Source organism: Heteronotia binoei, chromosome 14 (genome assembly GCF_032191835.1).
Source record: "Heteronotia binoei isolate CCM8104 ecotype False Entrance Well chromosome 14, APGP_CSIRO_Hbin_v1, whole genome shotgun sequence".
Classification (NCBI taxonomy): domain Eukaryota; kingdom Metazoa; phylum Chordata; class Lepidosauria; order Squamata; family Gekkonidae; genus Heteronotia; species Heteronotia binoei.
This window is the reverse complement of record NC_083236.1, coordinates 69,359,507-69,374,049: the sequence shown is the minus strand read 5'-3', so window position 1 is coordinate 69,374,049 and position 14,543 is coordinate 69,359,507. Positions and strand designations below refer to the sequence as shown.

The following is a 14,543-nucleotide window of genomic DNA, read 5'->3' as shown; positions in this document are numbered from 1 at the left end:
CTGGGGGATCCCCCGCTCCCACAGAAGCTCGGCATCCCTAATCAAACAGCTTAGTGGATTCAACAGCATGCCGTACCAAAGGCACCCTGGCTTCCTCAGAAACTTTGGTTTGGCCCTTCCTATTTCACAGGAGCCATATTTTTAAACAGTGCAGGAGGAGTTCATTCCTTGAGCAACGGAAATCATAAATCCCTGTGTGGTGCATGTGCAAAGAGCCTTCACACCGCACCCCAGGGACTTTCTGCTTGGGCTTCCCAAAGTTCCTGAGAGCACCGCCCCCCCCCCCCCCATACACATCTTTTAAAAAATGGGCTATTATGTGCAGGGGCTTCCATGCCCCAATTTAGTGCTCCTTCTGCACGGTTCTGGGTTTTCTTGGTGATTCCTTGGAGGGGGGATCCTACCTGGATGCTGTGCCCCCCTTTGTTCCCAGTCATGCAGATACCCTGCAGCGGGAGAGGTTAATTTTCTTTACTTCATTTTTCACCACCAGCCCCTTTCTCCCCAGTGAAGACCTAAAGGGGCTTCCGTCCTTCTCATCTCTCTCCATTTGATCCTCACAATAACCGTGTGAGGTAGGGCAGGCTGAGGATATTACGGGACTGACCCAAGATCTCCCAGTGAGCTTTCTGTGGCAGAGCAGAGATTTGAAACTAGTTCTTTGTGATCCCGGCTCCGCACTGTTGACCCCTACACCACACGGGTTGGGGCACATGATTCACTCTGAGATCCTCAAACCTGGTCCCTTCCAGTTGGGTGTTGTGATTAAGTGCACGGACTCTTATCTGGGAGAACCGGGTTTGATTCCCCACTCCTCCACTTGCAGCTGCTGGAATGGCCTTGGGTCAGCCAGAGCTCTCTTATCTGGGAGAACCGGGTTTGATTCCCCACTCCTCCACTTGCATCTGCTGGAATGGCCTTGGGTCAGCCAGAGCTCTCTTATCTGGGAGAACTGGGTTTGATTCCCCACTCCTCCACTTGCAGTGCTGGAATGGCCTTGGGTCAGCCAGAGCTCTCTTATCTGGGAGAACCAGGTTTGATTCCCCACTCCTCGACTTGCAGCTGCTGGAATGGCCTTGGGTCAGCCAGAGCACTCTTATCTGGGAGAACCGGGTTTGATTCCCCACTCCTCCACTTGCAGCTGCTGGAATGGCCTTGGGTCAGCCATAGCTATTGCAGGAGTTGTCCTTGAAAGGGCAGCTACTGTGAAAGCTCTCTCAGCCCCACCCACCTCACAGGGTGTCTGTTGTGGGGGGAGAAGATAAAGGAGATTATAAACTGCTCTGAGTCTCTGATTCAGAGAGAAGGGCGGGGTATAAATCTGCAGTTGTCTTCTTCCCCACTCCCCGCCCAGCGGGAAGGGAGGGGCTAGGATGGTTTGGAACAGGGTGAGGAACCATTTTTCTGCCAAGGGCCATATGGATATTTATAACATCATTCACGGGCCATAAAAAATTATCAACTTAAAAAACAGTGCTCTGCCAAAGGAGAATGATTCTGGCCAGGAAAAGTAGTGCAAATATTTGTTTTTCTATTTGAAGTCATGTGGGGAGAGCTTAATCTGGCCCCCACAAACACACACACCCAGCCCACCACCCTAGGCAAATGCAGAGGTCCAGGGTTTCTTTGTGGAAAAAGCCCAGCAGAAACGGAATAGCATATTAGACCACATCCCCTAATATTAGCATGTTAGGCCACACCCTCTGGGATAATCTTAAGAACATAAGAGAAGCCCTGTTGGATCAGGCCAGTGGCCCATCCAGTCTAACACTCTGTGTCACAGAAGAACATAAGAGAAGCCCTGTTGGATCAGGCCAATGGCCCCTCCAGTCCAACACTCTGTGTCACAGAAGAACATAAGAGAAGCCCTGTTGGATCAGGCCAATGGCCCCTCCAGTCCAACACTCTGTGTCACAGAAGAACATAAGAGAAGCCCTGTTGGGTCAGGCCAATGGCCCACCCAGTCAAACACTCTGTGTCACATAAGAACATAAGAGAAGCCCTGTTGGATCAGGCCAATGGCCCACCCAGTCAAACACTCTGTGTCACATAAGAACATAAGAGAAGCCCTGTTGGATCAGGCCAATGGCCCCTCCAGTCCAACACTCTGTGTCACATAAGAACATAAGAGAAGCCCTGTTGGATCAGGCCATGGCCCCTCCAGTCCAACACTCTGTGTCACATAAGAACATAAGAGAAGCCCTGTTGCGTCAGGCCATGGCCCCTCCAGTCCAACACTCTGTGTCACATAAGAACATAAGAGAAGCCCTGTTGGATCAGGCCATGGCCCCTCCAGTCCAACACTCTGTGTCACATAAGAACATAAGAGAAGCCCTGTTGGATCAGGCCATGGCCCCTCCAGTCCAACACTCTGTGTCACATAAGAACATAAGAGAAGCCCTGTTGGATCAGGCCAATGGCCCCTCCAGTCCAACACTCTGTGTCACAGAAGAACATAAGAGAAGCCCTGTTGGATCAGGCCAATGGCCCCTCCAGTCCAACACTCTGTGTCACATAAGAACATAAGAGAAGCCCTGTTGGATCAGGCCATGGCCCACCCAGTCAAACACTCTGTGTCACATAAGAACATAAGAGAAGCCCTGTTGGATCAGGCCATGGCCCCTCCAGTCCAACACTCTGTGTCACATAAGAACATAAGAGAAGCCCTGTTGGATCAGGCCATGGCCCCTCCAGTCCAACACTCTGTCACATAAGAACATAAGAGAAGCCCTGTTGGATCAGGCCATGGCCCCTCCAGTCCAACACTCTGTGTCACATAAGAACATAAGAGAAGCCCTGTGGGATCAGGCCAGTGGCCCCTCCAGTCCAACACTCTGTGTCACATAAGAACAGAAGAGAAGCCCTGTTGGATCAGGCCAGTGGCCCCTCCAGTCCAACACTCTGTGTCACATAAGAACAGAAGAGAAGCCCTGTTGGATCAGGCCAGTGGCCCATCCAGTCCAACACTCTGTGTCACATAAGAACATAAGAGAAGCCCTGTTGGATCAGGCCAATGGCCCCTCCAGTCCAACACTCTGTGTCACATAAGAACATAAGAGAAGCCCTGTTGGATCAGGCCAATGGCCCTTCCAGTCCAACACTCTGTGTCACATAAGAACATAAAAGAAGCCCTGTTGGATCAGGCCAATGGCCCCTCCAGTCCAACACTCTGTGTCACATAAGAACATAAGAGAAGCCATGTTGGATCAGGCCAATGGCCCCTCCAGTCCAACACTCTGTGTCACATAAGAACATAAGAGAAGCCCTGTTGGATCAGGCCAATGGCCCATCCAGTCCAACACTCAGTGTCACATAAGAACATAAGAGAAGCCCTGTTGGATCAGGCCAATGGCCCATCCAGTCCAACACTCTGCGTCACATAAGAACATAAGAGAAGCCCTGTTGGATCAGGCCAGTGGCCCATCCAGTCCAACACTCTGTGTCACATAAGAACATAAGAGAAGCCCTGTTGGATCAGGCCAATGGCCCCTCCAGTCCAACACTCTGTGTCACATAAGAACATAAGAGAAGCCCTGTTGGATCAGGCCAATGGCCCCTCCAGTCCAACACTCTGTGTCACATAAGAACATAAGAGAAGCCCTGTTGGATCAGGCCAATGGCCCCTCCAGTCAAACACTCTGTGTCACATAAGAACATAAGAGAAGCCATGTTGGATCAGGCCAATGGCCCATCCAGTCAAACACTCTGTGTCACACAGTGACCCAAAAAACACGTGCCATCAGGAGGTTCACAAGTGGGTCTAGAAGCCCTTCCATTTTGCCCCCCCCCCCCAAAGCGCCAAGAATACAGAGCATCACTGCCCCAGACAGTTCCAGTAATATACTGTGGCTAATAGCCACTGAAGGATCTCAGCTCCATATGTTTATCCAATCCCTTTTGAAGCTGGCTATGCTTGTAGCCGCCACCACCTCCTGTGGCAGTGAATTCCACATGTTAATCACCCTTTGGGTGAAGAAATACTTCCTTTTATCCGTTTTAACCTGACTGCTCAGCAATTTCATCGAATGCCCACGAGTTCTTGTATTGTGAGAAAGGGAGAAAAGTACGGTACTTCTTTCTATACCTTCTCTATCCCATGCATAACCTTGTAAACTTCTATCTTGTCACCCCGCAGTCGACGTTTCTCCAAACTAAAGAGCCCCAAGCGTTTAATCAAGTGCAAACTGAACTGTGGCAGTAACTTTTCCAGGCCCTGCAGCAATTCTGGCCGGCCAGCCAGGCCCCAGGGAGGCTGCCGCACAGCACATCTGGGCCCCGTGATCCCTGCCTGGCCCTGGGGAGGCTGCTGCACAACACAGCTGGGCTTCATGATCCTCGCTGGCCAGCCAGGCCCCAGGGAGGCTGCCACATGGCTCTGTTCGGTCCAGCTATCCCCAAGGGTCACACCAAGTGACCTTACACCCTCGGGACAGAGGTTCCCCACCCCTGGTTTGGGAGGCCCCTCCCTTCTCCCATGTCCTTTTTCTCTCCGACCTCTTTGAAACTATCAGAGGGAACATGAGACACTCGTGAGACCTCTTGGTCACCTGAGCCATGTTTGCATCAGGCTTTCCTTCCCAGGCTCAATTTCTTGCTCCTGCAGCGGTTTGTTGTGGATTGCTTCCACAGAGCCCCCCTCCCCATTGAATGCGTCTCTGAATGCCCCCTTTGGAAACCGAGGAAGGGACTGCTGTCTCTCTTTTGAATGCCAGCTGGGGATCAAAGCAGAGGCCTTTCACCCCCAGGCTCTTTGAACCTCCCTGGCTGTGCTTTTGTGCCTCTGGAAGAAGAATGGCAGGTGTTACCTTCCTTTCTCTTCCTGGGGTGGTTTCCCATGAGAAAATCACTGTGGCCAGTGAGAGACGGCTGCCTGTCCCTTCTCTTGTAACCTGATCTGATCGCGTTCAGTTTTGCACCCCACAGTTTTAAAAAGATCTACACAAACTGGAAGGTGTCCAGTGGAAGGCAACAAAGATGGTGAAGGGTCCGGAGACCAAGTCCTGTGAGGAAAGGCTGAAGGAGCTGGGGATGTTTAGCCTGGAGAGGAGGCGGCTGAGAGGGGATAGGATCCCCTGTCTTCACGTACTTGAACAGCTGTCATATAGAGGATGGTGTGGGGTTGTTTTCTGCTGCCCCGGAAGGTTAGACCAGAACCAACAGGTTGAAACAATTCAAAAATTTTCAACTAAATGTTAGGAAGAACTTCCTGACAATTAGAGCAGTTCTTCAGTGGAACAGGCTTCCTCGGGAGGTCTGGGAAACAGGGCTGGAGGTTCTGGAGAGCCAGTTTGGTGTAGTGGTTAAGTGTGAAGACTCCATATCTGGGAGAACCGGGTTTGATTCCCCCACTTCTCCACTTGTACCTGCTGGAAAGGCCTTGGGTCAACCAGAGACCTTGCAGAAGTGTCCTTGAAAGGACAGCTTCTGGGAGAGCTCTCTCAGCCCCACCCACCTCACAGGGTGTCTGTTGTGGGGCCGGGGGAGGTAGAGGAGATTGTGACTGCTCTGAGACTCTGGGATTCAGAGTATAGGGTGGGATATAAATCCAATATCTTAGAATCATAGAGCTGGAAGGGACCTCCAGGGTCATCTAGTCCAACCCCCACACAATGCAGGAAACCCACAAATACCTACCCCAAATTCACAGGATCCTCATTGCTGTCAGGTGGCCCTCTAGCCTCTGTTGAAAAACCTCCAAGGAAGGAGAGCCCACCACCTCCCGAGGAGGAAGCCTGTTCCACTGAGGAACCGCTCTAACCGTCAAGAAGTTCTTCCTAATGTTGAGCCGGAAACTCTTTTGATTTAATTTCAACCCACTGGCTCTGGTCCTACCTTCCAGGGCCACAGAAAACAATTCCACCCCATCCTCTATAGCAGGGGTGACCAACGGTAGCTCTCCAGAAGTTTTTTGCCTATAACTCCTATCAGCCCCAGCCATTGGCCATGCTGGCTGGGGCTGATGGGAGTTGTAGGCAAAAAAACATCTGGTGAGCTACCTTTGGCCACCCCTGCTCTATAGGACAGCCCTTCATTTTCTTCTTCTTGCTTGAGAATCCTCCACTTCCCATGAGCCCTTGTAGATTCTCAGGGGAGATTCCTGCTGGCTGCATGAGCTGTGGGTCACCCCAAGAGGGGAGCTCAGGTGAGGGGAGACCTGCGCAGCCAGCATGTCCTTACCAAAACATCCCCTGTGCAATTTGGCCGAGGTGCTCCAGAGAACGGTCTGAAGCTGCTTCAGGAAAGTGGCTGTGCTCCTTGGAAGGAGTTCCCAGGCAGCTCAGCCAGCTTTGGGTCTGCAGAACTGCCACCCTCTAATGCAGCTTTCTTGACTCTTCCCTGAAGGTTGTTTGGCTTGAAGGACATCATCCAACATGAGGCCTGCAGGAAGCCCAACGCACTGCTCCTCAACGTGGACCTCCCGTGGCCGGTGTATGCCAACCCGGGCATCTTGCTGGTGCTCTATTACGTCTTGGCCACCCTGGTGAAGCTCCGCAGGTCCCGTTCCGATGACCAGGTGAGGAGGAGGCCTGCCATGTTGCTCCATCACTCGGCCTGCACTTTCTAGGCCTTGCAGCTTGAGAATGCCAGCTCTGGAGCCTGATCCAGGAAAGGGCAACCTTGGACACAAACGGTTGCAGGGCAGAGTTTGAAGGGGCTTCAGTAACAAATGAGCACAGAAAAGGGAACTGGGGAGAGGGGGGCGCACAAAAGCAGCCTCCTGTCTTGATGAAGAGTTGTCAAACGATGCCGGGACCACGGAGGTTTTGCAACCAGGAACAGAAAATTAGAGAAACAGCCAACCGGCAGCAAAAAAAGAGCCTTCAGTGCATCTCCAAGGATGTTGTGGAACCCACAGGTTTCTGCAAGGTCCCTGGCCACCAATCGGTTCCTGCCCCCTTTGGCCCAGGCCTCTGCCCCCCGCCCCTTCCAGGCTTTCATTTCTGAACCAGGAAGGGGAAGAGGAGCTCAGCTTTGATCTTCTGCCCACCCAAGAGAAACTTGGCTGGGAATCTTTCCCCAGGTTCTAACCCAGGAGTGGCAGAACTGCAGCTCAGGAGCCAAATGTGGCTCTTTCAAATATGCTGTGTGGCTCTCAAAGCTGCCCCCCCCCCCATCAGACAGCTTGGAGAAGGCTTTTCTCTCTTTAAATCTCTTCTCCAAACCAAGCCATCTAGCAGCTTGGAGGATGCATTTAAAGTTGCTTTCTTTCCCCCTCCCCATCTTCCTTCCTTCCTTCCTTCCTTCCTTCCTTCCTTCCTTCCTTCCTTCCTTCCTTCCTTCCTTCCTTCCTTCCTTCCTTCCTTCCTTCCTCCCCCCTCCTTCTTTCCCTCTCTCCCTCCCCCCTTCCTTCCTTCCTTCCCTCCTTCCTTCCTTCCTTCCTTCCTTCCTTCCTTCCTCCCCCCCTCCCTCCCTCCCTCTCTCCCCCCTTCCTTCCTTCCTTCCTTCCTTCCTTCCTTCCTTCCTTCCTTCCTTCCTTCCTTCCTTCCTTCCTTCCTTCCTTCCTTCCCTCCTTCCCTCCTTCCTTCCCTCCTTCCCTCCTTCCTTCCCTCCCTCCTTCCTTCCTTCCTTCCTCCCTCCCTCCCCCCTCCCTCCCTCTCTCCCCCCTTCTTTCCCTCTCTCCCTCCCTCCCCCTTCCTTCCTTCCTTCCTTCCTTCCTTCCTTCCTTCCTTCCTTCCTTCCTTCCTTCCTTCCTTCCTTCCTTCCTTCCTTCCTTCCTTCCCTCCTTCCTTCCTTCCTTCCCTCCTTCCTTTCTTGCAGCTCTCAAACATCTGATATTCATGTCCTGCAGCTCTCAAACATCTGATGTTCAAGAGAGCCAGTTTGGTGTAGTGGTTAAGTGTGGGAGAATTGGCTTTGATTCCCCACTTCTCCACTTGTACCTGCTGGAATGGCCTTGGGTCAGCCATAGCTCTGGCAGAGCTGTCCTTGAAAGGGCAGCTGCTAGGAGAGCTCTCTCAGCCCCACCCACCTCCCAGGGTGTCTGTTGTGGGGGGAGAAGACATAGGAGATTGTGAGCCGCTCTGAGTCTCTGATTCAAGGAGAAGGGCGGGGTATAAATCTGCAATCCTTCTTCTTGTGGCTCTCAAACATCTGGTGTTTATTCTGTGCGGCTCTTAAGTTAAATTTGGCCGCCCCCGGTTCTAACGGCATCTTTCTTTCTCCTCTGCGACTGAAAACAGCGGAGGGATGTTCCAGATTCGGCCTCTGAGTTCCTCGAGATGGAGCACTGGCCCCGAGACCAAGATGGCCTGGCTGAAGATGCCAAGGTGAGGGGCGCCCGAATGGCTCTGGGTCAGGCCAGGGGGTGGGGCGGGAGAAGAGACCTGTGTGGGCTCAGTACTGGTGTCTTTGGGGCTGGGGCTGGGTCTGAACTGCAGGCTGACGTGTCTCTGTGGCCTTGTCTCCCTCCATGGTCCCCACCTGCCCCCTTTCTAGCCAATGCTGCCCTCTGCAGCCGAGCCTGAGAACTGCACGGTGCACGTGATCGGAGAAGCCGACCCACTAGGTAAGGATCGTGAGGTTTTGATGCAATGTCAGTCCCTCTCTCCTTTGTCCGGACTAAGTCTGGCTACCAACAGACTTCAGCTCTGCCCTCTCCCTAGAGAGCTAGTTTAGTGTAGTGGTTAAGTGCACGGACTCTCATCTGGGAGAACCAGGTTTGATTCCCCACTCCACTTGCAACTGCTGGAATGGCCTTGGGTCAGACATAGCTCTCTCAGAGCTGTCCTTGAAAGGGCAGCTTCTGGGAGAGCTCTCTCAGCCCCACCCACCTCACAGGGTGTCTGTTGTGGAGGAGGAAGGGAAAGGAGATTGTGAGCCACTCTGAGACTCTGTCCTTGAAAGGGCAGCTGCTGTGAGAGCCCTCTCAGCCCCACCCATCTCACAGGGTGTCTGTTGTCGGGGAGGAAGGGAAAGGAGATTGTGAGCCGCTCTGAGACTCTGTCCTTGAAAGGGCAGCTGCTGTGAGAGCCCTCTCAGCCCCACCTACCTCACAGGGTGTCTGTTGTGGTAGAGGAAGGGAAAGGAGATTGTGGGCCGCTCTGAGTGTCCTTGAAAGGGCAGCTTCTGGGAGAGCTCTCTCATCCCCATGTGCCTCACAGGGTGTCTGTTGTGGGGGAGGAAGATAAAGGAGATTGTGAGCCGCTCTGAGACTCTTCGGAGTGGAGGGCAGGATATGAATCTAATACCATCATCCCTAGCACCAGGTTTTCTGTACCTGATTCCTCGTCTGATGAAGTGTGCTTAAAGCACACGAAAACTTACGTTCGGAATAAAGCTTTCCTGGTCTTAAAGGTGCCACTTGACTCCTACTTTGTTCTACTGCTCCAGATCAACAAGGCTGCCCACTTGGGTGTCTTTTTGTTGTGTCATTGAACATAGTTGTTTGGGTGTGTTGTATTTGAAATGACTCCAGCAGGCAAACAATAGAAGGTGTAGTTGTGGATGTCTCGGACTTCCATACAAGCAGTTTGTTGATAAAGAGGGCAAACTAACTGATCACATCGCCATAAAACAGTGTGACTTGGCCGTCTGGTCTGAATAGCCATATAAGGTAATAAAATAATAATAACTGATGAAGTGTGCTTAAGAGAGCTCACGAAAGCTTACGTTCCGAATAAAAATGGGTTGGTCTTAAAGGTACCACTTGACTCCTGCTTTGTTCTGCTGCTTCAGACCAACCCGGCTGCCCGCTTGGGTCTGACTTCCACAGATTCAGGTGGGGGCAGCCATGTCGGTCTGAAGCAGCAGAACATGGCTGGAGTCCAGCTTTGCACCTTTCAGACCAACCGAGTTTTATTCTGGATATAAACTTTTGTGCGCATGCACGCACATCCACACAAAAGCTTACACCCTGAATGAAAGTTTGTTGGTCTTAAAGGTGCCCAAACTTTGTTCTGACTTCCATAGGAAAGGGGGAAGGAAAGGAGGGCGGAAGGCCTTGGAACTCATTCTGCAAACTCCATTTACGGCCAATCCTAAGCAGGAGACTTTGCATTGGAACTGGCTTGGCACGAGGGAATGCTGCCTCCTTGTGGTTAAATGCCAGCGTTGCAGGGACTCCGGGCACCTTCGCTGGCCAGTTCTTGGGCACAGAGTTTGTTTCGCGTTGTTTTGTTGCAAACTCAAAACCTGAACAGTTTTGTGTATTGAACCCAGCAGAGCAAGTGATTAGCAGTGAGAAGTCTCGTTCTGAAAGAAGAACTGAGAATAATAAGGGGTAAAGAGCTTATCTTTGGAAAGGTGTGGTTTTGTGTTATATTAGGAATACATAATGAAGGTTTATATCTGGGGTGTCAAACTCATTTGGTATAAGGGCCAGATGTGACATATATGAGACCTTGTCAGGCCAGGCCATGTGTGTACCTATTTAAGATTAGGTAGCAGATATATAAATTTTATAAAGGACACAACAAACACAATTAAAGGACACAAACACAAAGGTTTTTTTTAAAATGCTTTATTTAAAGCATTTATCAAGGGAACTGGGCAAGGGAAGCACTGGCTCTTTCCTTCCTTCCCCAGGCGACCAGGAGGGGGAGGAGCCTCAGCCAATAGAAGTAAGAGAGGCTTGGCTCAGTAGCTCTGCTGTGTGATTGAGAGAGCCTGGCAAAGCAAGCTATGCCTCCCCTCCTTCCTTCCTAAGGCAGAAGCCTCAGCCAATGGAGAAAACAGAGGTTTTGCTCTGTATCTCCTGTGCAATTGAGCAAACCTTGCAAAGCAAGCTGTGATGCAGAAGCAAGAGAGAGGGAGAAGGAAGCAGATGACAGCCAGGTGCTCAGGGGCCTGATGGAAGCCCTCTAGGGGCCTGATTCAGCCCCCAGGCCGCATGTTTGACACTCCTGGTTTATATAGTACGTATATTGTTTTCTGAACTTTGTTGGTATATTATCTAAATCTTGACTTTTTTGTCTGTCTTATACTGTATATAAGTCCTTTTGGTAATCAGTAAAGCTTAGTTCAGCTTTTTAAAGTCTAGTTCTGACAGCAGGGGACTCTCTGATGGATCCCTTCCTGTGCAGTGCATGTGGCCTCACCAACACCAAGACCGAGTCATCCGGTGAAACAAATCCCATTCAGAATCCAGGCAATCAGTTATTAAACTGTGAAGTCCACGGATTTGGGGGCAGGGTGAAAATTGCTAAGTTTAGACGGCTTTTAAAAAAGGATTAGACAAGATGGGTTGCTGAGCGACTGTTTGTCAGAATAGCTGCATAAAACTTCCATATTCAGAGGCAGTATACCTCTTGGGTAGGGGTGTCAAACGTGCGGCCCAGGGGCCAGATCAGGCCCCCAGAGGGTCCCTGCCAGCTCCCCAAGCAACTGGCTTTCGTTTGCTTCCTTCTCTCTCTCTCTCTCTCTCTCTCTCTTGCTTCCTTCTGCATCACGACTTGTTTTGCCAGGCTTGCTCAATTGTGCAGGAACTACAAAGCAAAGCCTCTGTTTTCTCTGTTGGCTGAAGCTCTTCCCTTGGGGAGGAAGAAGGGAGGCAGAGCTAGCTTTGCCAGGCTCTCTCAATTGCACAGTAGAGAGCCAAGCCTCCCTTCCTTCTATTGGCTGAGGCTCCTCCCCCTCCTGGCCCCCTGGGAAAGGAAGGAAAGAGCTAGAGCTTCCTTTGCCCAGTTCCCTGGATCGCATGGGAGAGATACAAAAAAAGCACCTTTAAGACCAAGGAGTGCTAATGTTTTAAGTATGTTTCAAGGGTTTTTTTAAAAAGGAAAATCTTTGTGTTTGTCTGTATCCTGTATAAAGTTTTTCTCTCTGGCTACCCAATCCTAAATAGGTACACACTTGGCCTGGCTCAACAAGGTCTCCATTATGTCAGCTCCGGCCTTCATGAGTTCGAAACCCCTGCTCTTGGGTATCCAGATGCTGGGAGCAGTCATGGGCAGTGTTTCCTTTCAGCTGAGTTTGCGTGAGCTTGCTCACAGATTTTTTAGCCTCCAGCTCACACAATGTCTTAGCTCAGGAAGGATGCCCCCAGAGCACACTCATTGATTCAGGAGCTCACAACTCTAATGCCAGCCGCTCACAAAGTAGAATTTTTGCTCACAAGACTCTGTAGCTTAGGGGAAACTTTGGTCATGGGTGGGGGAGGCCCTCTCCATCATACCCAAAAGCTCCCCGAGGTTTCTGGCCTGGAACCAGACTGCTGAGGCCATAGGGTTGCCAAGTCCAATTCAAGAAAATATCTGGGGACTTTGGGGGTGGAGCCAGGAGACATTAGGGGTGGAGCCAAGATCAAGGCTGTGATAAGCATAATTGAACTCCAAAGGGAGTTCTGGCCATCACATTTAAAGGGACGGCACACCCTTTTCAGTTCCCTTCCTTCCATAGGAAATAATGAAGGATAGGGGCACCTTCTTTTGGGGCTCATAGAATTGGACCCCCTGGTCCAATCTTTTTGAAACTTGGGGGGGTATTTTGGGGAGAGGCACTAGATGCTATACTGAAAATTTGGGGCCTCCACTCCAAAAAATAGCCCCCCCCCAGAGCCCCGGATACCCACAAATCAATTCTCCATGATTTTCTATGGGAATAAATCTCCATAGGGAATAACAGAGTTCCCAGCAGACATTTCCCTCCCCTCCCCCCGCTTTCTGATGACCCTGAAGCAGGGGAGGGCCTCGAAATCTGGGGATCCCCTGCCCCCACCTGGGGATTGACAACCCTACGAGGCAAGCTGAATTTTTGATCTTGCAGCCCTCCAAAGGGGCCGGAGAAAAGACTCTTTAAAGCCAGCTCTAGCCAACAAGAGTCTGCTTTGGTGTAGTGGTTAAGTGTGCGGACTCTTATCTGGGAGAACCAGGTTTGATTCCCCACTCTCCACTTGCAGCTGCTGGAATGGCCTTGGGTCAGCCATAGCTCTGGCAGAGGTTGTCCTTGAAAGGGCAGCTGCTGTGAGAGCCCTCTCCAGCCCCACCCACCTCACAGGGTGTCTGTTGTGAGGGGAGAAGACATAGGAGATTGTAAGCCGCTCTGAGTCTCTGATTCAGGGAGAAGGGGGGATATAAATCTGCAATTCTTCTTCTTCTTCTTTTCCTACTCACGATCTGGCTAGGCTGCCTCCCTGGGAAGAGACTGCCCTGTTCTCCCCGCTGCTTGCAGCAGCCAGAGTTGGGTGCTTTTCCTGAGGGGGGGGCCGACAGTGCAATGGCCATGTGTGTTTGAGGGAGCAAAAGAAGAGGGATTTTCCTGCTCTGGGGGGCAAGACTGGCCCAGGTGGGGTCACGTCCTGTGCCCCAAGCTGTTTTCCTTAGGGAGATGGTGTAACGTTCTGAGACAGGAGACGTTGGTAGGGCAACATGCTTTAATGTAGCACGTCACAAGACTGGGAACACGCGGGCCGGGTCCCGCTTATATACAATTCCCGGCACCTCCTTCCAGACAGGCCAGTCCAATCCTGGCCTGTTGAACTTCCCGCCACAGCTGGTGATTGGCGGGGCGTTCGTGCCCTGCGCTGAGCCGCCCAGGGACAGCCCGGTCGCTCCGCGCAGGGCCGCGCTGGCTAGCTTATGTCCTTGCGTTATTACGTTATATCGTTATCTCGATACACTACAGATGGAAACTGCTCAAAACATTTCCTTTGCAGCTGGCAGAAAACGCGAGCGGCGTAAGGAGAAGCAGCTGCTGCAGTCGCTGGGCCACGTCATCATGAACCAAAGCTACGTCTGCGCCCTCATCGCCATGATGGTAAGAGGCAGGACTGCCCGGGATGGGTACAGGGAGGCCTTCCCAGTCTGGGCCCCAAAGAGTCAGGAGGCCGGGGTTTCAATGTGGGGCGTTTCCCTGCTCTGTTACCTGAGGCTTATCCTCCCTTCTGCGCGGTCTAGGAACTCGTGGCCCCTGCAGCAGACTGAGTCCAGTCCAGGCCCGTAGCTAACCAGGGGCCTGATCCCCTGACAGTTTTGGGGAGCCCCTCACCTTCCAACCCCACGGCTGCCCCCCCTCCCTCTCCTCCTGTGTGATTTAAATTGCGCAGCAGGGACGCCCAAGAGCAGCCGCTGCCCCTCCCATGCCATTTAAAGGGCCCACAACCAATAATAGGAGAGGGACGGTGGCTCAGTGGTGGAGCATCTGCTTGGTAAGCAGAAGGTCCCAGGTTCAATCCCCGGCATCTCCAACTAAAAAGGGTCCAGACAAGTAGGCGTGCAAAACCTCAGCTGGAGACCCTGGAGAGCTGCTGCCAGTCTGAGTAGACAAGACTGACTTTGATGGACCAAGGGTCTGAGTCAGTAGAAGGCAGCTTCATATATTCATATGTTCAATCCCTCTAAACTGTGGAGTCTTGCGAGCAAAAATTCTGTTTCGTGAGCTACCGGCATGAAAGTTGTGAGCCACTGGATGCTCTGGGGTCATTTTTTTCTAAACGAAGACAAAATGTGTGAGCCTGGAGGCTAAAAAAAAATCTGAGCTGGCTCACACTAACTCAGCTTAGAGGGAGCACTGCTCCCCAATCCGCTGACCAGTGGGCTCTAAATCATGTCGCAGGGGCAGTTCACCAGCCTCTTGCACAATTTACAGGGCCCCCTTCCCCCTGTGGC

General features: G+C 51.8%; 1 protein-coding gene across 1 annotated transcript in view; it reads left to right on the top strand.

The window, feature by feature from the left end:
- Window positions 1-14,543, top strand: part of PIEZO1 (piezo type mechanosensitive ion channel component 1) — a 234,788-nt gene that overhangs the window by 131,062 nt on the left and 89,183 nt on the right. Inside the window, exons 8-11 of the mRNA XM_060253863.1 lie at window positions 6,343-6,514; window positions 8,181-8,267; window positions 8,437-8,506; window positions 13,592-13,692. Of these exons, the coding sequence (XP_060109846.1) occupies window positions 6,343-6,514; window positions 8,181-8,267; window positions 8,437-8,506; window positions 13,592-13,692 (430 nt within the window). The remainder of the gene's footprint in view (window positions 1-6,342; window positions 6,515-8,180; window positions 8,268-8,436; window positions 8,507-13,591; window positions 13,693-14,543) is intronic.